The following is a 27,560-nucleotide window of genomic DNA, read 5'->3' on the forward strand; positions in this document are numbered from 1 at the left end:
GTGTATGTACCACAGTTTTTTCAGACATAATTAATTTTTATCTGTTCTTTGGATGTTTCCATAATAAAACTGACATTTAAAACAGTTTAGCCCAGTCGGCATGCTCAGTGGTTGAGTGTCGACCTATGAACCAGAAGGTCACGGTTCGATTCCCAGTCAGGGCATATGCCCAGGTTGCAGGTTCAATCCCCACTGTGGGGTGTGCAAGAGGAAGCCAATCAATGGTTCTCATCATTGGTGTTTCTATCCCTCTCCCTCTCCCTTCCTCTCTGAAATCAATAAAAATATATAAAAATAAATAAATAAAACAATTAGTTTTGCCCTGGCTCGTGTGGCTCAGTTGGTTAGAGCATCACCCAGCCTCCTCATCTTATCTTCTCTGACAGCTATGAGTCTATTTCTATTTTGTTTGTTAGCTTATTATGTTCATTGGATAAGTGAAATCCTATGGTATTTGTCTTTCTCTGACTGGCTTGTTTCACTTAAATAATTTTCCAGGCCTATCCATGCTGTCCCACAGGGGAAGATTTCCTTTTTTATGGCTGAGTCGTATTCAGTTGTGTAAATGGTTGAGTGTCAACCTATGAGATATAGTGGAAAGCTTAGCTTTCTACATCCTCGCCAACACTTGGTTGTTGATTTATTGATGGTAGCCAGTCTGACAGGTGTGAGGTGATATATCATTGTGGTTTTAATTTGCATTTAATCCTTGATTAGTGACATTGAGCATCTTTTCATATATTGGCCATCTGTCCTTTTTGTAGAAGTGTCTATTCAGGTCCTTTGTCCATTTAAAAAATATATATATTTGTATTGCTTTCTGAGAGAGGGAAAGAGAGATAGAAACATCACTGATGAGAATCATTGATTGGCTACCTTCTACCGGTGATTGAGTCCACCACCCCGGCATGTACCCTGACTGGGAATCGTACTCTGACCTCCTGGTTCATAGGTCGATACACAACTACTGAGCCACATCGGCTGGGCTGCCCATTTAATAGGATTGTTTTATTTTTATTTTTTGGTGCTTTTATAAGTTCTTTATAAATTTTGGATACTAACCCCTTATCAGATGTATTGGCCCACCACATAGAGCAAGACTTACTTCAGCAGGGCTCTGGTGCCCACTGAGCTTGCTCCTTGAGTGTGCCTTTTGTGGAGGTAGTTGGATAGTGGTGCTTCGACCTGGTATGAAGCTATCTCCTGGATGCACTGGTTCTCAGGCCGCCTGGGAGGTGCAGGCCAAGGTCAGCCACTGCCTGTGTTCCACCTGGGGCCACCCTGCATAAGCTACAAAGCCATTCGCATATAGCTGCTGCTTGTGCTTGGCTTGGAGGTGCCCAGGCAAGGCCAAGCTATAAACTAAGGCCAGTTGCTACTACTGCCAGGTCTGGGGCCACTTAGCAAGTGTTATGGGGCCTGCTGAAGCTAGATGCTGCTTGTTTGAGAGATTTTAAGAAAATCTAAAACATGAGCCAAGACAAGCCATTCATATGGGAAAGCCACTGGAATCAGCTTGGGTGGGCTTGAAAGTTGGGTGGAGTGGAGCCTCAGGGAATCACCAGTGAGGGGCAGTGTGAGCCAAGTTGATGGAAACTCAGATATGGTGCCCCTAGGCTGATTCTGTGGGGAAAGGCTCATCAAAGGAACAGTGGCTTCCACTGGCACTTTTGTCTGGGAAAAAGCTGATCCCCAGCTCTCGCCCCAATGCCAAACAATTCAGTTCCTCCCTGTATATCTCTCATGCGTTTCAAGCTACTGCCTCCATAATGGAGTTCAGGGGGTGTGACTCCTTTAAGAGGAACCGCCTGGGACTGTAGCAGCGTCAGTCTTCCTTAGCCTCAATCCCCACTGGTTTTCACAGCCAGAAGTTATGGGGACTTCTCTTCCTGGCACTGGAACCCTGGGCTGGTGGGCTTGGTGTGGGACTGGGATCCCTCGCTCCTCGGGGGGACTGCCACAGCTGAGATATCCCTCCTGACATTTATCTGCCACCTGTGGTGTGTGATGAGCCCATTCTGCATCTCTGCCTTTCCTACCAGTTTCGATGTGGCTTCTTCTTTAATTCTATAGTTGTAGGACTTCCATTCAGCTGGATTTCTGGCAGTTCTGAATGATGGTTGTTCTCTAGTTTAGTTGTAATTTTTATTGTGATTTGATTGCATAGTTTTAGTTGTGGTTTTGGATGAGGTGAATACCTTGTTTACTTATGCCACCATCCTGGCTATAAATAACTTCACTTTTTAAAATTCTTTCTTCTTTTTGCTGCTTTGATTGGGTATTTTCTTCGACCTTATCTTCCAAATTGCTGATTTAATTCCTTGCTTTATCCAACCTGTTCATTCCTTCTAGTGTATTCTTTATTTCTGATTGGTTCTTTTTATGGTTTCTATGTCCATTTTTATGTTTACTCTCTCTTTGGTTAAGTTCTCATCTATTCTTTCTCTACGTTCCTTGAGTATTCATATAACCATTGTTTTGATCTAGCTTTTTTTTTTTGGAGATTTCTCCTGTTCTTCCCTTTGGTGCATGTTTGTCTCCCCATTTTGGCTGCCTCTTCGTGTTTGTTTCTATGTGTCAGGTAGATCCCCTATGCCTCATAGTCTTGGGAGGGTGGCCTTATGTAGTATGTGTCCTGTGGGACCTCATGGCACAATCCGTTTGATCACCTGCACTGAGTGCTCCAGGAATGTCCTTTGTGTGGGTTATGTGAGCCCCCTGTTGTAATTGAGTCTTGATTGCTATTAGCCCATTTGTGTGTGATCCTCAAGTTTGGCTGACTGTGAGGATCAATCCTGACCACAGTTTATGAGCTCTTGTATAGGTGCTGGCCACTCAGAGCAATATTTGCCTCAGCAGGGTCTGGCGCTTGCCAAGATCTTTAATTGGATCCTGCTCTGATATTGTCTGAAGTTGTCCACTGGGTGTGCTGGTTTGGGGGCTGATTGGGAGGGTCATCTCTGGGGCAGGTGAGTGTCAGACACTGCCTGTGACTGACCCTGGGGATGGTTTGGAGCTACAAAGCGATCCAGTTTGTGGCGGCCTCTGATGGGCCTAGGTGTGCATAAGAAGGATCAAGCTGTGCATCAAGTTTGCTTTTAGAAGCACTGTACCTGGGGCAGGTCAGCAAAGGTCCCTAGGAACCCTGAGGTCTGCCTCCACCTATCTCTGCCTGCCAGCTGCCTGATAGGCCAGTCACTGAAAGAGCCTCTGGCAGTACTCACGTTGCATGCAATAGGTTCTCAGTGAGTCACTAAGTAGGGTGAAAGGTATTCTCCAGAAGTATATGGGTTCAATCTTGTGCCAGGGCTGGGTCTAAGCCCAAATGTCCCAGGGTGTATACCAAGTCTAGCTGCTACCTGCTAGGTGCTCACACCCCTTTGTGGTATTGCAGCATCTCAGAGAGTCATCAAGGTGAGGCTAGCAGAGTTTATCAGGCCTAAGGAGACCAAGATTTGACCTTGTGAAGGGAAGGCTTTGTACTGGTCAGGCATGTGACAGGAAAATTTCCCATCCCAGAGCCATGCAACTCAATCCCTGTCCCAGATTCTATCAGTAGCCTGATCTCAGCAGGGAGGGGCCACTTGGAGTCAAGAGAGTGGGAGGTGCCTGTGAGGTTCGGGGGAAGTTGGTGTGTGTGACCCCTACCCGAGAGCCACACAACTCAGTCTGTCCTGGATTCTGCCCAGACTTCAGTAGGGTGGAGCCACCAAGAGTCAAGAGAGTGGGGCCACTGATAGCTGGGCTTGGATGCAGGCAGGAAGGACCAACCTGTGCACTAAGGTCAGCTTTTACCAGCACCACACCTGGGGGGGAGTTCAGCAAAAGCCCCCAGGCACCCCTACAAGATCTGTCTTTGCTTGCCTCCACCTGCTGGCTGTTTGTTAGGCTCAGTCACTGAAAGAGCCTCTGGCAGAGTTGGGATGTGGGCACACATGGATCTCCCATGAGGGAGATGTGCCAGTCAGGTTCAAGGGAAAGTGGGTGGAATGGCCCCCACCTCAAAGCCACACAGCTGTCACCGACACCTGCTAAGTCTGCCCAGAACTCTACCCACCGGCCAACGCTACTGACTTCTCAGCGGGGCCTAAACTCCCCAGGGTGGGGCAAGTGGGCTTCCAGAGTGTGGAGCTATTGCTTTCCCCCGGCTGATGCCACAGGGACTACAGTGCTCCACCCAAAAAAGTTGGAATCTGTGATATGGGTGAATGACTTAGCACAGGGATCCTGGCCAATGTCACCTTAGCTCCTGCCCCAGAGCCACAAACCCCTCTCCTCAGATGACTCTAGTACACTCTGCCCTCGCTCTGCTGGAGCCCCGGGTGACTGCGGACGAGATTTTATGTTGGCACTTTACGAGGTGCCTGTGTCTCCAGGAGACTCTGTCTCTCCCTGATGGACAGAAACCCTGCTGCTTTTCACATCGGATATTATGTGGGCATCTCTTCCTGGCTATGGTGCTCTGGACTGCGGAGCCCAGGATGGGGTTGAGACCCCACACTTCTCGGGGAACCACACACACACAGCTGAGATATCCCTCCAGAACCTCAAATCCTGCCCTTGGGAGCACGGCCAGCCCTTTTCACATCTCCACCCTTTCTACCAGTTTCGATGTGGCTTCTGTAAATCCTTGGTTATAGCACTTCTCTTCAGCTAGTCTTCAGTTGGTTATTCAGGATGGCTGTTCTTTAATTTAGTTGTAATTCCAGTTTGGTCTTGGGAGGTGAGTATAGCTTCCATTGACTTCACCATCTTGAAATCCATAATTCTATTTCTCCATCATGTATTAATCATTCTAGGTATTAACATAGATAAATATCAGAATCCCTTCTTCAGTTATTTAACAAAGCCTTGGCTTATCCAGATTTATTATTTACTCCTCTGGGCTTACACATTATTTTCTTTAAGAATGCCAAAGGTCATCTAATCCTTGCCAGAGACGTAACATTTCTTGAGAAAAGTAGGGAAAATTACATCATTATTTTAAAGATGTTTTAGAAAGGAAAAGGACTCAGCACTTAATCTTACATATTTCAGTAAAATGCATAGTCCCTTGTTTCATGCACCATGTTTCACTGGCAGCATTTTTGAGCATAGTAAATGGTCTGCTACCTACAAGTGTAGAACAGTAAATCAAATACAACTTGTGTCACAGGTTGTATTTATTTATGTTAAAATATATGCACCAAGTCCTAGTTCATATGGATATGCAGGAAGCATATACACACACTTTGTAGTTATTTAAAATAATTAAAGGGAGACCTGGCTAGTGTGCTCAGTGGTTAGTGCGTTGGCCTACCCACCAAAAGGTCGCAGGATTAGTGTATCTCTCTCACATTGATGTTTCTCTCTCTCTCTTTCTTTACCCCTCCCCCCTTCCACACTCTCTAAAAAAAAAAAATCAATGGGAAAAATATCCTTGGGTGAGGATTAACAACAAAATAATGATGATAATAGTAATAATAAAGGGGAAAACCTTTATGTTAAAAGAGTGTTCTCTGAGACATTCTTTTTTTCAAAAACTGATTTTAGAGGCAGGAAGGAAGAGAGAAAAGAGAAACATTGATTTGTATCATGCTTTCTTTGGTTGATTATTGTATGTCCCCTGACTGGAGATCAAACCCGCAACCTTGGTGTATTGGGACGACGTGCTAACCAAATGAGCTACCTGGCCAGAGCCTCTGAGAATTCTTAGCCACACATAATACATCCTTCAATGAAACTTCAACAGAGAATTTCCAGACAGTAGTAAGGTTTCTTAATTAGTGATTAATAACATCCACAAGTCAAATGAGAGGCATTTTAGATACTTTGACATAAATTCCTTAGCCAGATTTATTTGGTAATCTAATATACCATAATTATATGAACATACCACAATTATATGAATAGATTTTTTAAAACTCTGTTGCCATTCAGAACCACACTTCCTTGCCACATTATGCTCAGTAGTTAGTTTTCACATATGCTCTCGGCTTTCCACGTGGTACAGTATGCACTGTGGAAGTCATATTAAAAAACAAGCCTGCCTTGACCGGGTGGCTCGGTTGGAGTGTCGTCCCAGGCACCAAAAGGTTGTGGGTTTGATTTCTGGTCACGGCACATACCTAGGTTGTGGGTTCGATTCCTGGTTGCAGTGTATATGGGAGGCAACCAATTGATGAGGCTCTCTCAAATTGATGTCTATTTCTCCTCTTCCTCTCTAAAAAAAAAGTCAATGAAAACATATCCTCAGGCCCTGGTCGGTGTGACTTAGAGCACTGTCCTGTGCACTGGTAGGTTGCAGGTTCGATTCCAGGTCAGGGAACATACCTAAGTTGCGGGTTCAATCCCTGGTCTGGACATGGATGGGAAGCAACCTGTTTCACATTAATGCTTCTCTCTCTCTCTCTCTTTCCCTTTCTCCCTCTCTAAAATCAATTTTAAAAAAATACTGTCAGGTAAGAATTTTTTTTAATGGGCCAAAAAAAAAATTCATTAAACACAATTAACATAGTATATTATAAAAGTGTGCTTTATTAATAAGGAAAATTTAAATATAACCAATACTGAAAATAATGTAACTGGCACAGCCTCAGAGTTCTTTATTAAACAGGCATTTTTTGCTATTCCATGAATAGTTAGCAATGAGCTTATGCAACAAAATAGTGAATATAGAATACAGAATGATAAACCAGAAATGTGGGGTCCTGTGTTTTTTTTATTAACATGGCATTTAAAATAAAATCGAACAGAAAACAAGTCATGTTATCCAAAGTATTGAGCTAATTTCATAGTAGCTTCCCTGTTCTGTTCATTAAACTTTGGGACACTGAAACACAGGCTAGGGGAGATGAATGCATAGAAAACATTGCTCTATTCATTTACCTCCCAGTCTACAAAAAAAAAAAAAAAAGAAAAGAAAACAAGTAATCTTCATGTAGTAAGTTCTCTTCCTACAAGAAAGTTTGCAAAATTGTTAAAGTATTCTAAAACGTGGCTGAAGTTATGCTTTACAACTTCTTGTGTATATATATATAAAATCTGGTTCACATTTTAAACCACATTTTCATTATACAAGTAAGACCATAAACATTCTCTAATAAGACCACACTAGCCACAGAATAATTTTACTTGTGTATATATTTCTTTAAAACATGTTTCCAAAATGGAATTGATTGGTTAAAAGTCAACTGGTTAAAATTAAACTCTCTAGACATTGGGTTCATGAGGCTAGAAATGTAAGGCTATACTGCTTTGGTTGAATATAATTCATCTTATGCAGCCAAAAATAAGTCTATAAATTATCGATGAAAATCTGTTCTGGTTGAGTTCATTTTGCACTAAAGCAAATGGCAAAGCCTAATGTACATTTGGCATGGGCAGAAATTCCTTTTATCTTTGCATATGATTTTGTTTCTAAAAATTTATTTCTACCATCTTGAAGGAACCCTATGGGAGCAGATGTCTGAAAGAAAGCTACTATGGATACCAAATGAAGAACAAAAATAATCTGTGGGGATGTTAAGGACCCCAAATTATTTTTGGTAACAATTTTTTTGTAGTATATGTAAGATCTTAGACTTTTAGAAGACAACAAGTAAATTAAAATAGCTTTTCAAAAAAAATTTGTGACATTAAATGTCAAAGCCAAATTTTTAAAGATAAAGAATACAGAGAATTGCAAATGAAAAAGGAAGCAGAGGGGGAAAAGTGTTAACGATCTCTTACTTGAAAAAAGATTCCTCCTATTACAGTGACTCAGTTGCCTGTCCTTAAAACCATTGGTTACTGACATTATGCCAAAGAAGTCAAAATGTACTTTATTGCAAAAATATAAAAGGTTTTTAAATTGCATATGATGTTTTATACCATTTCACCAGTAGGCCAAGGCCAGCATATAACTTTTCAAGCCAGGAAAACTTTAAAAGAAAAATGATTAAAATTGTACTTACTATATATATATATAATGAGTTGTAAAAAGAATGTGATGCCATGCTGTATAGCATGATTCATTGCCGAGTTCCCTCTTACATGGGCACAGTCACTGACATATCATTCTGAGTAAGTCAAAACAAACACAGATCACCTATGATAACATCCTTTAATTATCTTCTTAAACAGATACTTGCAGTATATTACAATCATTTGAATAAGCCTTTCAGTCAGTTTTGTGGAGTAGAAAATCATTTCATCAGTATGTCGATATTTTTTATGATCTATTCTTTAGAAAGTGATGTTAAAGCCTTTTGCCTATTAAATCACTACTCTGTTTACTGATACATTGTAAATGTAAAAAAAGGAAAAAACTGGAAATCACAGAAAATGCTTGGCATCTACACAAACACATTCTCAGTGGACTAACCACTACTGTGTAATTTTGTCACTATAGGTCTTCTTGCTCCATACGTTTGCTTCATGCAGTGGGCTCAACAATATCCATGTTTGTTCCAAACAGGGCAACTAATTGTTCTTCGTAGGTGGTGATGTTCCTTTTCATAATTTCCATGCAAGGTCCCAAAAGCCTTTCGAATGCTTGCACATCCATGGCTAAGAAAAGGGGAGATTAAAAGAAAAACGAATAACATTCTTTGAATATCTACGGAATTTCTGAGTCATTTAATGATATTCTGCCTATGTCAATAATGCAATTATTATTAGATAAATATACAAGAAAAGGCGTAAAGATAAAAATGTTTCAATTGCAAAGGAAGTAGAGTCCCTGGGCAATATGATGTGTAAATGCAAGGTTGGTGGGGGGTCCCTGATCCAGGTTGAGAGAAGAATGAGGGACTGTTAAGGGCAAGGCCTTGAAAAAAAAAAAAAAATTGGTGATGGCAACACCTGAGTAAATATAAAATCCTCAGAGATGGCAAGGAGTGTTTTCTGTTTCCCTCAGGGTGTACAATGCCATGTCTGGAAGACCAAATGTTACCTTTTACTATTTTTACACTCATACCATTGTCTAGTCACTTAAAAATGGCAACTGAAATAATGCTTTTGTCCACTTCTATAACAATATAAGTCACTTACCTGCCTATCTCATGCATTTCTAAAAACTAAATTTATAATACACACATGGAAAATATGATCAGTCTTCACCACAGAACTAACTACAAACTAGAATTCACTTTTTTCTTTTGCCTTTCAAAAAGGTAAAAAGGCAAGGTTTACAAAAATGGAGTGAATGGCCGTTCTTGCACTGCTGGCAGCATGTAAAGTGGTATAAATAAAAGTGACTTGGCAATATATATCAAAAGCTACAGAAAGAAAACCCACTTCTAAAACCATTTCTAAGGGAAAATCCTATGTATGGAAAAGCAGTCTATACACATCAAAAAGGCCCTCCCTCCAAATGGAGCCAAACCCTCAAAATATTTACCAGCGTGTGTGTAGGGCTCGGGGCGAGGAGGGGACACAGGACGGGACATTAAATAGTTTATAATGTGCATATTACCCTAACAGATTGTTACAGTTTGATGCAATAAAATGAGAATATGCCTAAGTTATAATGAATGAAAGGAGAAGTTTACAAAATTGTTTAAAAACAGAAAACCATGCCTGGGGCAGGACTATAAGGTGAGGCCATAGCCTGGGTGCAAATGTCCAGCCTCAGTGACAACTCCCCCCCCCCCCCACCTCTCCTTCAGCACAACCCACCGTCTCCACAGCAACTCTCTTTGAGTAATGAAGAAAACTGGAAACTGGGAAATGCAACAAATCAAATGGTCCTCGGCACATTACAAAGATTGATCCTGTTACAGGAATGGTAATGAATCGGACTGACCTCAAAGGGTATATGGAGGAGGCAATTCTGAGGCCCCTTGATCATAAGAATCTAGATCTAGGCCCTGGCCGGGTGGCTCAGTTGGTTGGAGCATCCTCCCCATACACCAAGGGTGCAGGTTCCATCTCCGGTCAGGGCACATACAAAAATCAACCAATGAACGCATAAACAAGTGGAACAACAAACCGATGTTTCTCTCTCTCTCTCTCTCTAAAAAAAAAAAAAAATCAATAAAAAGAGAATTTGGATCTAGGTGTGCCATGCTTTGCAGATGTTGTAAGTACAACAGAAAATGAGCTGTGTCTATCTGGGAAAACCTCCAGAAATCTACTCCTGTGGGAATTCTTTATAAAGCATATGAAACTGACAACAGTATTGTAGTCTATAAAGGGTTAATACTATAGGTTTTATTTCCATATTTGAAAAACATCTTTTTTTTTTTTTTTTTTTTAAATATATTTTATTGACTTTTTACAGAGAGAAAGGGAGAGGGATAGAGAGTTAGAAACATCGATGAGAGAGAAACATCAATCAGCTGCCTCCTGCACACCCCCTACTGGGGATGTGCCCGCAACCCAGGTACATGCCCTTGACCGGAATCGAACCTGGGACCCTTCAGTCCGCAGGCCGACGCTCTATCCACTGAGCCAAACCGGTTAGGGCTGAAAAACATCTTTATCCCCTTGGATTATTAGGAGGTAATCACATAATTATTGCACCTCCACATTGTGTACTGGAGTACCTGATGCACTGAAATCATTGTGAGTAAAACTTAAATTCAAATCTATTTTAAAACAAATTTGTAATATATCCTGAGGATCATTTAGAGCAGCGGTTCTCAACCTGTGGGTCGAGACCCCTTTGGCGGTCGAACGACCCTTTCACAGGGGTCGCCTAAGACCATCCTGCATATCAGATATTTACATTACTATTCATAACAGTAGCAGCATTACAGTTGTGAAGTAGCAACGAAAATAATGTTATGGTTGGGTCACAGCATGAGGAGCTGTATTTAAAGGGCCAGAAGGTTGAGAACCACTGGTTTAGAGAGTCTGTTTTGTACAGATTAAAAAATCATTTCAGCAAAATGTTTTGGTATAGAACTGTTTGAAAGCAAAAGCAATCTATTTTTTGTTTTTCCATTTTCTCATTTTTAGCATTCATTTCTTTTCCGGCATAATATAAATGGCAGAAATGTTTATAAGACAAAAAAGTTGAATCTCTTAAAAATTAAAATATGGGTGACCACAAAGTCTGGAATTTTTCCTAATCTTGTTTTGTTCTGATCATTAAACTTACCTGCTTTAGTTAAAAAACAAACAAAAAACAGAAAACCCATGCACATAAAAGATGAGAAGGACCTATAAAAACTTCTTAGTTTTTCCTACCTTTTCTTATATCTCAAAATTTTTTTAATGTGAATATAATTTGTTATAGAAAATAATGGGCTTTCACCCACATCACTTTTACTAATATCTCTACTCAGGGAAATTACCTGACATTGTCTACCTTCTCTTTTATCCAAGCATAATACTTTAAAGCAGCGGTTGCCACCGGTGGTCCATGAAGTCCGAAAGGTTGGCGACCGCTGGTTTAAGGAAACCTCTGGAGCAGCAGTCACCAACCGGTGGTCTGTGACCACTGGTGGTCTGTGAAGTCCAAAAGGTTGGCGACCGCTGCTTTAAAGTATGATTAATATTATACTTTAAAACCTTTAAAAAGTGACTTCTCTAAGAGGTTAATTCTGAGGATACTAGCACATCTTAAAAACATTAAAGCTAATTTTTTTCTACTAAACTGTGTATGAATAGTGGCTAATTACTGTTGGATCATTTTTTTAAAAGAAAATGTCATCTATATTGATACTACCTGAATTATATTTTTTATTATTAAAGTAAGTTATTTCTCATATTTAAAATCTCATCTTCCAGCTAAAGATGGCATTTCTGCCAAACTACTATATAACATAAGAAGGCAATTAAAAAGCAAAACAATAAGGAAAATTGTACTGTGCTTTGACAATCTAAACATTTGTTTCCTGGGACTATGGTAAGTATTCCCACAGACATTCCAACTTTCCTCACAGAGCTTAATTCACTTTATAAAAATATTGTTTTAGCCTTCTTTTTGAGGAACACAGTGCATGCTGTTTATTTGAGAAGTCAGATATAAATTTGGTACTCAGAATTCTTATCCTATCCTATATAATAAAAGGCTAATATGCAAATTGACCAAATGGTGGAATGACTGGTCGCTATAACACGCACTGACCACCAGGGGGCAGACGCTCAACACAGGAGCTGCCCCCTGGTGGTCAGTGTGCTCCAATAGGGGGAGTGCTGCTCAGCCAAAAGCTGGGCTCACGGCTGGCGAGTGCAGTGGTAGTGGCAGGAGCGCTAAGGATGGCAGCGCTAAAGATGTCTGACTGCTGCCTCAGGTAGCGGGCCTAAGCCGTCAGCTGGACATCCCCCGAGGGCTCCTGGACTGCAAGAGGGCACAGTCTGGGCTGAGGGACTCCCCCCAACCCCCCCACCCCGAGTGCATGCATTTTCGTGCACCAGGCTTCTCCATCTCCTGCAAACCTCCCACCAAGGACTGAGCCCACAACCCCGACTGGGAATCGAACCGTGACCTCGTTCATAGGTTGATGCTCAACCAGGGTCACTCTAGCTGGGCTATGTAAAATTATTTTTTTAAAAAATGGCTTCCACAAACTGATTTTATAATGCAATGAATGCTTCCTTTGTTATGTTGGGGACCATAAAACCTGTGGACCCTATAAAATAATCTGTACAACATGGATACATAAAATGCAGACACAACATTTCAACCAGGAGAAGCATGCTCACTGTGGTGAGTCCTACCTAAACATTTGACAGTCCCAATGGCGTGTGCAGAGGCTGCTCGAGGTTTGTTGGTTACCAGAGCAAGTTCTCCGAAGTACTGTCCCCGAGAACACCGAGCGATTTCCACCGCACCGTTCTCTTCCACTTCTGCTTTACCCTGACAAGGTAATTAAAAGCATCAGCTTTTACTCTGTGTGCTGAAAAAACAGAAGTTAACCTTAGTCTAAACATCAAAAAGAAGATTTATTATGTTCCTAGCTAATATGTGGATTTGTTAAAACTCACCTTCCTTTTCATAGTAATTTTCACTTCTCCAGATTCTACAATGAAAAAAGAATCAGCCAAATCTCCCTAATAAAACAAAAACAGAGAATGAAAATGCAAATTTCGTTGAGAAAAATCCTCTCGCCTATCATAACCCTGAAGTCAGTCCAACCCCAATGTACAGATGATTTGCCTGGAAAGTGAGTCCCATCGAGAACAAGCTTTATTTACCTTCCTAAATAGAGGTAAATATTGTAAATTTTGTAAATTTATTTTAAATAATGTACTCTCTACCATCGCATTTCTGAGTCATGAAAATATGGCAAGTAATGCTGGGGTAAGAATTCCACCCAAGCGTCAGCCCGGATAACGCACAGATGTTGGAAAAGGCAGCACCATTCCCAGCAGCACCTGCTCAGTCAGCAGGATGGGCAGCAGGTGCTATGCACGCCGTGTTACAAGTAGTAGCATGGTACCCCAAGATAAGCCATGGACTTTCAAAGAGAATACACCCAGACTTATTTGGAAACTGGAGATATGGGTCCTGATGTTTTGACTGCCAGTTAGGGACCAAAGATGCCAGTTTACTGACAATCCACCTCAAGGCCTCAAAAACACTGGGGGCTTTGGGGGCTGGGTGAAAAATGTGAAGGGATTAAGCAAAAACAACAAACAAAAAAATAAAACCCTTAAAAAAAAGAAAGTGTCATTTCTAACTGCATATCCATTTTTTCTTGGTGGTGGCTTATTTTTGTTAAGTATATTTTTAATGATTTCAGGGGGGGGGGGGGGGGAGAGACAGACATCAATGATGAGAATCATTGATCGGCTGCCTCCTGCATGCCCCACACTGGGGATTGAGCCCTCAAACCTAGGCATGTACCCTGACCAGAATCAAGCCTTGACCTTCTGGTTGGTAGGTCGATGCTCAACCACCGAGCCATGCCAGCTGGGCTTGGTGGTGTTTTTGAATAAACTCTGCTTTGATTTCCAATGCTGCCTTCTGAATTAAATAGTATAATACAGAAGACAGTAGATACTGACTTTTCCTGAGCCTCTCAAAGTGATTCTGAAGAAATTTAGGTACTTCAGAACTCTTTAGTATTACAATTCTAGAAATAGAGTATCAGATTACATCACATAATACTGAGTCAAGATTTACTAGTATATTATATAGTATAGACATGTATGCTTATAAATGCTTAATAGACAACTAATACTTCAAAATATCTTTAATAAACTCCAAGTAAAGTGTACATATCTCCTTTCCCTTATCTTTACATCAGGTTTTCATAAGAGCTTCCTGTTAACTTTTCAAGTGTTTTGAATCATAGTAGGTCTATCAACTGCTGTGTAATTTAGTTTTCAAAACATGCTCTAAGTCCATGTAAAACTGGTGAAATCGGAGTAAGGTCTATGACCAATGTCAGTTTCCTGGATTTGATACTGTGCTACAAGTAATACAAGATGCACTGGAAGAAACTGGGTGAACAGTGCATGGGACTTCTCTGTATTATATCTGCAACTTCCTGTGAAGCTATAATTATGTCAACATAAAAGGCTAAAATAAAATCATTTCAAAAGTGCTCTGTATTTTTTATCAATTTATATAGCAGAACCTTAGCCCTGTTTTCTAATTTCATTTCACTTTTCCCCAACCCTTCACTGTTCTAATCTGTAAGTGTGTGGGGTGGGGGTGGGACCGGACAGAAACTGATTTACTTATTTGGCTTCTAAAACAATTATTCTTTCCTCTGTCTCACAGACTTCGAATCTTGTTTCACATATACCCAAAGAAAACACTATTTTATTTTTTTAATCCTCACCTGAGGATATTTTTTCCATTGATTTTTAGACAGAGTAAAGGGAGGGACAAGGGTGAGAGAGCGGGTAGAGGGGGAGAGGGAGACAGGGAGAGAGATGAGAGAGACACAATGATTTGCTTGCCTCCCAAACAAGCCCAGATGGGCCGGGGATGGACCCTGCAACCAAGGTATGTGCCCTTTTGACTGGGACTTCAGCCCATGACCCTTCAGTCCGTGGGCGATGCTCTAACGCCACTGAGAAAAAACAGCCAGGGCAAGAGAGAATGTTTTAGAAAAACAGTACAACATAATATCTGATAAAAATTACAGAATCTGGCCCTAGCCGGTTTGGCTCAGTGGACAGAACGTCAGCCTGCGGACTGAAGGGTCCCGGGTTCGATTCCAGTCGAGGGCACATGCCTGGATTGTGGGCTCGTCCCCAGTGGGGGGCCTGCAGGAGGCAGCCGATCAATGATTCTCTCTCATCATTGATGTTTCCAGCTCTCTCTCCCTCTCCCTTCCTCTCTGAAATCAATAAAAAAAAATTACAGAATTTATTAAAAATCTGTTTAAGTCATTTGCTCAATACTCCAAAAATGTAACTAGGAATAAGGTGCTATCCATGTGCTTTATTTGTGAACTTCAACTGTCTTCATAAATCCTACTTCTGAGCAGCCCTATTCTCACCAAGGCATGTATTACTGCTGTCTCCAATTGGGATCTTAGAAAAGATTTGTGGTTAAATAGCACGTTGGCCCTGATTTAGTATCTGGAAGCCAACACAGTACATGGTACAGTGTGTTCCCTTCTTGGTTAATTTTTTCAGGGAGCAGCCTCAGGTGTCATTGTGAACTGATCATAGAAAATTCTAGTATCTTCCAATGTCCCTTCTGAGTCCTTATTAATCTCACAGAACACTCACCTGTTTTTTCCTCTTATAAATGGCATCTTATTATTCTTTATATACATGTCGTGTACAAATATAAAATTATGCAGAAATCCATTTGATGATTTAAGATATATTCATTAGGAGTTAATTATATAAGTAAAAGTATTCAAATAGCTTAATGGCTATAAATGAAACCATTTTTTTAACTGGTCATTGGTAAAAGTAATATTCATTTAATCCATCACTACGTGCTAAATTCATTAAGATATGCAATGTATAAGAACCTTTTGGGATAGAACCCTAAACTATATTACTATATTATAAAGGATTATACCTGAGCAATGATCTGTTCTCCATCGTTGTATACTTTGGTGCCTATCACATCTACCACTTTCAGGCGTTCAGAAACCTACAAAGGAAAAAAGACTATTAAACAGATCAACTGGGAAATCTTATCTATTTCAGAGGTTTAAAAATTGGTAGCCTAAAAGCCAAATAAACCGAGCAGCATGTGGGTTTGTGTGTGTTATATCAAACATTCGGCCTGCATTTTCACCTGGCAACAATAAACTTTGGCGAAACAGCAGCTGTTTCTTTAGATGGAGCACGTGTTCTCCAGTTTACCAAAATCCCATCCTCGGGGCTTGGTTTTTCCTTTTTATGTTGCTTGCCTAGCTCTGAGTGCATTTGGACTTCCAATCCCTGATCTATTTTTACTTAAAGAGATGCTGCTAGAGAAGATCAGCTGCCGATTATGCATTCTGCAATGTAGCCAAAATTTCTGCCAGGCATATACTGACAATACAACAAAGATACTTCAGTAGATGAGTCAGTACTAACCACAAAGTATTTGGCCCAGATGCTGGATGGATGATGCTGCCAGCCGCCAAGACGGGGTGGAGGGGCAGAGTAGATTTAGGATGTGAGATTTGAGATGTCTATTAGGTGTCCAAGAGGAAACGCTAAATATGCAATGAGATGAATAAGTCTGGCATTCTAGGGAGGGACCTTGTCCGATGATGTCAATTTTAAAAGACATCAACACACAGTGTTTAAAGCCAGGGGATCTGACAAGTTCACCAAGTGAATAAGAGTAGCCTGAATAAAGTGGCAAAGATGACTGAGAAGAGGAGGCCAGTGAGGACATGAGGGTTGTTTTTTTATAATTTGAAGGATTTATTTCTTGGTGAGGGGGAGAATTTTGTTCTATTTTTTGTTTCTTTTCCCTGGTATGTTTATAATAGACACTCATTACATGGAGTTAATATTGACAGTGTGGATTTAGATCATCTCTCCCTATAAAGGTATAATTAGTGGCTACTGCTGACATTTACATGGTTATTTTAAGTCTGCTTTTAGAAAGGGACCACATATACCTCTGCTGTAGATGCTCGCAGGAATCTATTACTTATAAACAATAAAACAAATGCAGTTATAGCTGGTAAAAGAAATATTGAGCTATACAAAAACCATAATTTAATCTTTTAATGAAAATATGGATTTTTTATTCAAAGAAAATTTTGTATAGAAATAAACATTCCTAAGGAAACAGAAGCTTTTAAAACAAAATAAAAACAAATACTTACCTCCAAAGATTTAAGGAATGGCAGTGACTCGATAAAATTTTCATACATTTTTCTCTTTTTGGCATTATTTTTTACAATTATTCTCCTGAAGGTTACCCTGTCCTAAAAGCAGAATTTAAAATGTTGTTATACTTTTAATGTTACTTAAGATTTTTATTTCTTTAAGCATAAAATATACAGCCATATAAAATGTTATTTTCAGTTTTTTAACGAAGAATCAGTTTATTCAGAGGTTTACCACCATGTAATTAGGCTAACTCCACCAGGTGGCACTGTTGCACCATTTACAAAACTAGATACTAGCACTGTGTTCTTTTCCCCACCTCAACTTTGAGATATAATTAACTTAAAAGTATACAAAGTATTGATTTGATACACTTATACACTGACATGACCAGCACAGCAGAGTTAGTTAAAAGCCTTTATCGCCTCACATAATTAACATTTCTCCTTTGTAGTAAGAACATTTAAGATTCACTTTTAGCAACTTTCAAATATATAATACAATACTGTTAACTATAATCATCACACTGTATATTAGATCCCAGAATTTATTCATCTGATAATTGGAATTTTGTAGCTTTTGACAAGTATCTTCCCATTTCCTCCACCCTCCGCCCCTGGCAACCACCACTGTACTCGGTTTCTATGAGTTTGCACTAGCACTCAGTTCTTTTACCATAAATAATACCTTACAGCATTACAAAATCAATTCAAGAAGGCATGACCAGCATTTTTTTTCTTTTGTTAATCCGCACCTGAGGATATTTTTTCCACTGATTTTTAGAGAGAGTAGAAGGGAGGGAAGGAAAGGGAGAAGGATAGAAACATGGATGTGAGAGAGAGACATCCCCTGGTTGCCTCCCACAGTGTCCAGACCAGGGCTGGGGATCAAACCTGCAACCCAGGTATGTGCCCTTGACCAGGAATCAAATCCACAACACTTCAGGGCAGTGGCCAACACTCTAACCATTGAGAAACACTGGCCAGCATGATCAGCATTTATGAGGTATAATTGACATATAACATGAGTTTCAGGTGTAAAACATGATTCAATATTTGTATATATTGCAAAATGATCATCACAATAAGCTTAGTTAATATCCGTCACTTTATATAGTTAAAAAACCTTTTTCTTTGTAATGAGAACTTTAACAAACTACTCCTGCAGCAACTTTCTTCTTTCATTATTTGATATACATTTTAAATCATTTTTTATTTTTCAATTACACCGGACAATACAATATCATATTACTTTCAGATGTACACTCCAGTGATTAGTCATTGTAATCAGTGGTCACCAACCAGTGGACCTCAGACCACTGGTGTCTGTGAGGTCCGAAAGGTTGGCGACCGCTGCATTATATGACTTACTAAGTGATCATCCCGATAACTCTGGTGCCCATCTAACACCATACATAGTTATTAGAATATTGTTGACTAGAATATTATATTCTCTTTGCTATAGTTTACATCCCCATAACTACTCTGTAACCAATTTTCTTAATCCCTTTGTCCTTTTCACCTGTCTTTCCAGTACCCCTCCCATCTGGCAATTGTCAAAACGTTCTCTATTTATGAGTCTGTTTCTGTTCTGCTTGTTTGCTTACTTTGTTTTTTTAGATTCAATTGCTGATAAATATATATGTATTGCCTTAATTGCCATTTTATTATTCACATTTTTTAAATATTAAAAAAGATGTTGACTTTTTTGAGAGAGAGGAAGGAAGAGGGAGAGAAACATCGATATGAGAGCATAAAATTGATTTGCTGCCTCCTACAGGCCCCTTATAGGGGATAGAGCATGCAACCTGGGCATGTGCCCTGACTGGCAATCGAATTGGCAACCTTTTGATCCACAGGATGATGCCCAACCAACTGAGACACACCAGCCAAGGCTGTTCATATATTCCACCACCACCACCCCCTCTTGAAGAAGACCCTTTAACATTGCCTGTAATACTGCTTTGGTAGTGATGAATTCCTTTAGCTTTTTCTTGTCTGGAAAGCTCTTTGTATAACCTTTGATTCTAAATGATAACTTTGGTAGGTAGAGTAGTCTTGGTTGTAGGTCCTTGTTTTTCATCACTTTGAATATTTCTTGCCAATCCCTTCTGGTCTGTAAAGTTTCATTTGAGAAATCACCTGACAGTCTTATGGGAACTCTCTTGTAGGTAATAACTGCTTTTCTCTTCTTTTAAGATTCTCTGTCTTTAACATTTTGCATTTTAATTATGTTGTGCCTCTTTGGGTTCATCTTATTTGGGACTTTCTGCACTTCCTGGACTTGTATGTCTACTTCCTTCACGAGGTTAGGGAAGTTTTCTGTCACTATTTTTTCAAACAGATTTTCAGTTTCTTTCTCTCTCTGTTCTCCTTCCGGTACTCCCCATGATGCGAATATTGGTACGCTTGAAGTTGTCACAGAGAGGTTCCTTACCCTATGTACATTTCCACCCCCTCCCCCCCCTCCCCCCAAAAAAAGACTTTTGCTGTTCTGATTGTTTTTTGCCTCCTTATATTCCAAATTACTGATTTGATCCTTGGCTTCAACTACTCTACTGTTGATTACCGGTAAATTATTCATTTCAGTTAGGGTATCCTTCATTTCTGACTGGTTCTTTTTTATGGTTTGCATGTCCTCTTTTATGCTGATGAGGCACTAACTAAGTTCACTGAGCATTCTTATAACCAGTGTTTTTAACTCTGCATCTAGCAGATTGCTTGTCTCTATTTTAATTAGTTCTTTTTTAAAGGAGCTTTGTTTTCTTCTTTCATCTGTTTCTTTGTATTCTCATTTTGGCAGCTTCCTTGTGTTTGTTTCTATCAATTCGGTAGAGCTGCTACGCCTCTCAGGCTTGGTGGCCTCATGTAGTAGAAGTTCCATAGGGTCCAGTGGCACAGCTTTCCTCAATCACTCAAGCTGGGCATGCGGATGCACCCTCCTGTCCCCCGTGTGGTCTGTGTATACCTTCCTGTTGTAGTTGAGCCTTGATTGCTATTGGCATGTCAATGGGAGGGATTTACCCCCAGGCTCATTGGCTGCAAGGACTGACTACGACCACTGCCCACCAACCACCATGGAGGATCAGCTGTGCGGGTGCCTACCTCACAGAGCAGGGCTTAATCCAGTGGGGTTCTGGTGCCTGCTGAGTCTGCCCCTTGAGTGTGCCACTTGTAGAGGTGGTTGGGTGGTGCTCTGATGTCCTGTGGGTGCACTGGCTCTGGGGCCTCCAGGGAAGTGCAGGCCAAGGTCAGCCACTGTCTATGTTCTGCCCACAGATTACAATACGGTCAAACCTCGTTTCTTGAACATCTCCCACCTAGGACAATTTGGTTCTCGACTAAGAGGTTTACACAAATGTCTTGGTTGTCGACCAAAACTTAACAGTTTTCGACCTGACAACCCTTTCATGCTGATACCTCAGCATCACAAAAAGCATCTCTTGGGCGGTAAAGGAGAGATGCTTTTGTTGCTGGCGAAATCAATGGTTAGCACAATTTTAAAACATAATGCTGCTAAGGGCGTGAAAGTGCTCACAAAACAACAATCACAGGCAATTGAATAGGTAGAAATTCTGTTGTTTGGATAAATGAAAAGCAGTTAACCAGTAACAGCATTTCGGAGGCAGTGATATGTTAAAATTTTGTTTAAGGCTAGCAGGGATGGTTCTGTATACTTGAGAAGTTTTAATTGTAGATTAAACAGTACATTAGACATGTATTGCATATGAGAAAGGTTAAAACAGAAAATCATTTGGGGGTCTGGGATGGATTATTTCAATTTACATTATTTCTCTACTGGGAAAGAATGATTCGGTTTTCAAACAATTCGCCTCTCGAACAGCCATCTGAGCAAATTAAGTTTGAGAAGTGAGGTTCCATTGTCCTTACACAGAAAGCTATGTCAAGAAATAGCACTGAAGGCTTTGGTTGTTTGTTTATTGTGTGGCTGGCTGGTTAAAAGGGAATAAAAGAGGACCATTTTGGATCTGAGTGTCTTTTCCCAGGACGAGTACATTCAGCACCTGACTTGACTGGGGAAAACGACATGAAGATTTCACCCAGCCGGGTCTTAGTGCCCAACCTATGAGCATTCAGTAGTTGCTTGTAAAATCCCCTGGTGCCTGGTGATCCCAAATAAACCCACCTATTCGAAATAAAATACTGTCTCTACCTGGTTGTTGTCATAATGCTTTTTACAAATAACACCGAGCTCAAAGAAATATGTCACTCACCAAACCCCACAGAGCACCAGGAGAGGTAGCAGTGATTGTAGCTGCTCTGGGTGTGTTGTACATTAAGGCCAGTTCTCCAAAGCTCCCACGATTATCGTAGTTACCAACACATCTTCCAACACCATCACATTTCACATAAATATCGAATGTTCCTCTGTTGGACACAGGGAAAATAAGAGGCAAAAGTAATTCAGGTAAAACCTCATTCCAATAAAACCCGATGTGAGAGAAAAGCCCTGTGTGTGCAATAAAATTTCATTCCCAGCCTCCCTTCCCCCTCCAATGACAATAAGCAGTAAAAGGGCATTAACATATGCCAGGGACACCAACTGGTCCAGAAAAGCATGAAGGAACCATCAACTAGACAAGGGTGAGGACCATACTTGTACCTGCTGGGGATAATGAGGCAAAACAATACAAATTTGAGGTAATAAAATAAATGCTAAAAATATAACTAAGAGCAACCAAGCAGTATATGCATAGACTGCTATCTGAGAGAATGTATATGAAAATGCTGACTAGTTATCTGTGAGCATGGGAACACTGAAAGATTCCAGGGACATTAATTCTCTCATTAAAAAGTTTCTGTTTCTAAAATGAACTTGTATTACTTTTGAGATCAGAAGAAAAAAGTAACTATATATGTGTATGTATATATATAAAATAGTTCTAACAACTAGGTCAATCACTATGGTACAGCACTTGTGAAGGTCTTTTATCATCTAGGAAGGGCTGGCGAACTGTGGCCCACACACTGGCTGCCTGCTTTCGCAGATAGTTTTACTGGACACAAACACGTGGGTTTATGTGTAACCGATAGCTGATTTGGGCTGTGGCAGCAGAGTTGAGTAGCTGCAACAGAGACCACATGGCCCACAAAGCCTAACAAATTTACATCATCTTGCCCTTTACTTTACATCAAACCCTAAACTAAGAAAAAGCATAAAACGTGGCAGAAATTCAGACTAAATACCTGATCAGACTAAATACTGATAAGTTTCTCTGTGCTTATCTTTTAGTTGGAGTTCTTTTGCTAGGCGAATAAGCCTCATTTTGCATGCTACTGAACTACATACCTCCAGATCTTATATTTACGTGAACTACACTCTTCTGTGGAGGGCTAGAGAACAAGGCTTCAAGGCTTGCTGAAGCGCCTGTGATGGCAAACGGTTCTTTGGCTTTATCTTATTGGTTAAAGCGGTGATGGCGAACCTTCTGAGCTCGGCGTGTCAGCATTTTGAAAAACCCTAACTTAACTCTGGTGGTGCCGTGTCACATATAGAAATTTTTTGATATTTGCAACCATAGTAAAACAAAGACATATTTTTGATATTTATTTTATATACTTAAAGGCCATTTAACAAAGAAAAATCAACCAAAAAAAAAATGAGTTCACGTGTCACCTCTGACACGTGTGTCATAGGTTCGCTATCACTGGGTTAAAGCCTAACACAGACGCAAAAGGGAGTGCTTTTATTTTTTTTTTTATTTTTTTATTTTATTTTTTATTTTTTTTTGGGAGTGCTTTTATTAAAAGATGGATTAGGGCCGAAACCGGTCTGGCTCAGTGGCTAGAGCGTCGGCCTGCGGGCTGAAAGGTCCCAGGTTCGATTCCGGTCAAGGGCATGTACCTGGGTTGCGGGCATATCCCCAATAGGAGATGTGCAGGAGGCAGCTGATCGATGTTTCTCTCTCATCGATGTTTCTAACTCTCTATCTCTCCCTTCCTCTCTGTAAAAAATCAATAAAATATATTAAAAAAAAAAAAGATGGATTAGGAATGGTAAAAATACAATACAAACAAAAACGTAAAAAAATAGAGAAAGATATTAATGAATAAGGAAGGGAATACTGACTTTTAATACAATTCACAGACAGAATGGCTGTTTCAAGGATACCATCTAGAATTTTTTCATGAATAATTATTTTTCACGTATAGATTGATCCTTCTATTTCAGACTATTTACACTTTTGCACTAAAACTGTTCTCTACATTTTCTACTTTGAATAAGATAAAATATACAATAAACGTGCTGATCAGAAAGAAAGTAAGCAATAGTCCGGTTGAAATCACGAATCTAACATCTGTTAAAATACTGTGTGCTGCTTTCTTATATAGATCCCTTCCCCGATAATGTGAGGCCTCAGGCATGGAAAGAACACAAGAGACCTGGCGGCGGGGTTGGCTCTACACCCATCATCTGGGCGATCTTAACCTACTCACGTCACTTCTGTGTGCCTGGGAGTTTTCACCTGCCAAATGGGTGACTAGGATCTACCTGAAAAGGATGTGCTACAGACAAACGTAAGGGAATTATTATAGTCACACTACCTTCTAAGAGAAGATTAATCCTGTACTGTATGTGGGGTTCTAATATGCCCCTACAATTAAATACAAGTAAACAGTTGAATACATTTCTGAGGTGTTTCACTGATGAAAGCCATTAATGATACCAAAACCACGACTTTAACTTACATAGGAGACAAGTGGTTCTGTTCTGTTCTAAAATCAGACTCCACCACAGCTCTAGCTACGACTGCCTTGACAACAGCTCCCCAAGGTCACGGGAGCATGTGGGATGCGGGAATGGAGGCATCAGTGAAAACCCTTGATTCAGAGAGCAGGCACTGCTGAGTTACGAAAGGCAGCACCCAGAGTCAGGATCAAGGCATGAGGACTAAGCAGGCAGATGGCGAATCATTTTCCGCAAGCCTTCCGAGTTGAACACAGTTGTACCCAGAGAAGCAAATGTGATCCAATAAATCAGGCTGGAGACGATCTGTGTCCCACACAAAGCGAGAAGGGCTGGGGATACCAACTGTCTCATGAACACGTCATCATCGCTTTACAAAAGTGAAGAAATACAGACTCCGTTCAGACTGCTCTCTATTACATTTTAGAACTCTTACCTAATTACCCCTAAAAGATCCAGAGCCGGGTTACAGTGCCTAGTAGGTAGTAATCAGAGTAAAGAGGCAAAAGCAACTATGTATTAATTTGCTATCATTATAACAATTGAAATTTTACACAAAAGGTTCATTACATTTCAGTAGGGAAGTTATGCAAAACTTACCTATCGATTACGTAAAAGTTGTCACCATCATCACCTTGATCAATTACGTGTTCCCCTTCTTTGACCAATTTTTCAAACATGGCATCTAATACCTGAGACATCTGCTCCTATTTTTTTTAAAAGAAAAGATATAATCTTTATGTTTATCTAGAACATGTTTTCCTAAGTAATCATAATTAGTTTTATATTTCTGTGAACAAGTGCAAAGAATTGGAAATATCACCACTGCTATTAAGTCATGTCAAAAAAGAAACAACAGTCTTTCTGATCACATACAAAGATGATTAAATATTTACTCTCATATTCAATATCTAAATGAAAGTAATTATAATTAGTCTATTTCAGAATATTTGCAATTATCACCACTTTAACATGAAAAATCAACCACCAAACCACATAAACTTTGTGAAATACAATCTTAGCAACTAAAATGACCAGGTGAAGCAAAGAACTATTGCAAATATCTTAGGGGGGCGGGGGAGGGATACAAGTGGAAAACACAGACTGAAGAAACAAGATGCTCTGGATGAAAAACACGAACAGACCACATGTGACTCTTCCTTTTGAACATTTCACAGGCAATATGAAGGTATGAATACACACAGTATAGAGTATGGGAAGGGGAAACTGATGGAGGCGAGATTTCTATAGCACAGGTGAGCTAAATGGCAGGTGGCAGAGAGAGGGCACAGCCCAAAGTAGGGTAGATGGGCCTGCAGCGTGAAGGGGTCAACCAGCTGTCAGGGCACCATCAGGCTGGAAAACACCTGGCTGGGTCAGGATGGGACTGATTCACCAACACTTAATTTCCCTTTTCTGTTTGTTTGTTTTGTTAATCCTCACCCGAGAATATCTTTCCATTGATTTTTTCCTCCCATTGATTTTTAGAGAGAGTGGAAGGGAGGGGGAGAGACACAGAGAGAGAAACATCAACGTGAGAGAGACACACTGAATGGTTGCCTCCTGCACGCATCCCAACCAGGGGGCATCAGGTCAACGCTCTACCGCTGAGCCAAACCAGCTAGTTTCCTTTCTGTTGTTGTTGTTTGTTATAGCCATTTATATGGGTAAACTGGTTTTGATTTGCATTTCCCTAACGACTAACCATGTTGAAATTTTTTCATGTGCTTATTGGTCATTTGTATATATATTCTTTGGAGAAATATCTATGCCTATATTTTGCCCATTTTTGAGTTGAGTTGCTTCTCTTTTTGTTGCTGAATTGTAAGAGTTCTTTATATATTCTGGATACCAAGTCCTTATCATACATATGATTTGCAAATATTTTCTCCCATTATGTAAGTTGTCTTTTCACTTTTTAAAAAATAATGTCCTTGGATGCACAATTTTTTTTTTATTATGAAATCCAGTTTATCTTTTTTTTCTTTTCTTACTCCTGTTTTTTTTGGCATCTAAGAATCCACTGCTAGACCCAAGGTCATGAAGAAAACCTCTGTGTTCTTGTCTAAGAGTTTCATAGTTTTAGAGTTTACATTTAGGTCTTTGATCCACTTTGAGTTAATTTTTATATATGGAATGAAGTAGGAGTTAAGCTTTGTTCTTTTATGTGTGGATATTCATTTGTTGAAGAGACTACTCTTTCATTATTAAATGGTCTTCAAATTCTTGTTGAAATCAAATAGTCATAGATGTATAAGTTTATTTCTAGACTCTCCATTATCCCATTGTTCTATATGTCTATCCCTATGCCAGTAACACATTGTTTTTTTCTGTTTTCTTTTTAAAATATATTTTTATTGATTTCAGAGAGGAAGGAGAGGGAGGGAGAGAGAAACATCAATGATGAGAGAGAACCATTGACAGGCTATCTCTTGCATGCCCCCTACTGAGGATCAAGCCCACGACCTGGGCATGTGCCCTTGATTGGAATCGAACCTGAGACCCTTCAGTCCGCAAGCTGATGCTCTATCCATTGAACCAAACCAACTAGGGCAGTAGTGACACATTGTTTTGATTACTGTAGCTTTGTAATAAAAGTTTGGAAACTGGCAAGTGTATCTTTTAAATTGTTCTTTTTCAATATTATTTTGCTATTGAGGCCCCCTTATTATTTATACAATTTTAATACATTAAGACAACAAAATGTTAATGTTTTCATGATTTAGCTTCCTAATACATCTTACCAATTTTAGCTTTTACAAATAAATTAATGCTAATAAAAATATTTTTAAAAGAAGATTATGGGATCTCTATAAATACAGACATATTACTAAGTAAAAAAAAAAAAAGATCTGGGCAGAACACTGTGTAGAGTTTGCTGCCACCAATATTTTAAAAAGGTTATACTTACAGATACAGAGCACAGCCCTGGAAAAATGCATGATAAAGCTAACAGAACTTGGCTCCTGAGGAAGTGGGCTGCTGGGCGGCAGGGATGACGGAGATTTCCTTTCACTGACTGCTCTTTTGTTGTTTTAGGATTTTTACTCCTTTGTTCTTTTTGAATTTCTGTAAATTGTATATGTATACTGATGTAACATGTTTATTAATTCCTTAAAAAACTCAATTCTCCATTTAAACAGAGAACATAACATGCATCTTCATGTGAGCTCAGAACAACTGCTGGGAGGGCAATGGTGATGGGTACAGGAAGTGGTGTTCTCGCCTGGCCCGGGTCTCTGTGTGAGCTCTGGCACCTCTCATGAAACGGCAGCCAGGGCTGAAGAGATGCCGGGCGGCAGTGAAACGTGCTTTCTCCATGTGGTGCTAATTGACCCCACAGGGGCCATTTTACCCAAATGCGTTCACCAGCCAGGCAACATATGGTCACCTATCAAAATTATAACATTTGATTAAGTGGTTTACTAGTATTTTGTTTCCCTTACTGTTTATATTTCAACTCTTTTAGGGCAGATGGAGGGGTAATATTACTTCTATTGATCAGCTCTGGCTGTAAATGTCAAATGGAGACACAGCTGAAAAACACGGCTATAGAAAGTATTTTTGCTATCTTTGAACTAGCTGCATTTTAAAACATAAAGCTTAAGAATGCATATAAGGATATAGAAAAAAGTCATTCCTGAAAAAATACAGCACAATTAATTCTTCCAGAACTTCTCTATGTGACAGGT

General features: G+C 39.9%; 1 protein-coding gene and 1 non-coding gene across 3 annotated transcripts in view; one reads left to right on the forward strand and one right to left on the reverse strand.

Moving 5' to 3' along the window:
- Positions 1–6,496: 6,496 nt before the first annotated feature.
- PRKAR2B (protein kinase cAMP-dependent type II regulatory subunit beta) overlaps positions 6,497–27,560 on the reverse strand; it is a 73,755-nt gene continuing 52,691 nt past the window's right edge. Inside the window, exons 5-12 of one of the 2 annotated variants that reach the window (XR_004970795.1) lie at positions 24,469–24,575; positions 21,395–21,548; positions 17,157–17,258; positions 15,905–15,979; positions 12,898–12,963; positions 12,631–12,769; positions 8,345–8,529; positions 6,497–8,039 (exon numbers count right to left, since the gene is read on the reverse strand). Coding sequence is in view for 1 of the 2 variants with exons in the window: in XM_036327538.1 (XP_036183431.1) it covers positions 8,396–8,529; positions 12,631–12,769; positions 12,898–12,963; positions 15,905–15,979; positions 17,157–17,258; positions 21,395–21,548; positions 24,469–24,575 (777 nt within the window). In the remaining variant the exon portion in view is untranslated. Of the gene's footprint in view, positions 8,530–12,630; positions 12,770–12,897; positions 12,964–15,904; positions 15,980–17,156; positions 17,259–21,394; positions 21,549–24,468; positions 24,576–27,560 lie in introns of both variants that reach the window. The other variant, XM_036327538.1, reaches the window with a different exon arrangement.
- On the forward strand, positions 6,750–6,883 carry LOC118666675. Its single transcript, XR_004971026.1, has one exon. It is a non-coding gene; the product is annotated as a small nucleolar RNA SNORA36 family (small nucleolar RNA).

This window comes from Myotis myotis, unplaced genomic scaffold, assembly GCF_014108235.1.
Source record: "Myotis myotis isolate mMyoMyo1 unplaced genomic scaffold, mMyoMyo1.p scaffold_m19_p_11, whole genome shotgun sequence".
Lineage (NCBI taxonomy): Eukaryota > Metazoa > Chordata > Mammalia > Chiroptera > Vespertilionidae > Myotis > Myotis myotis.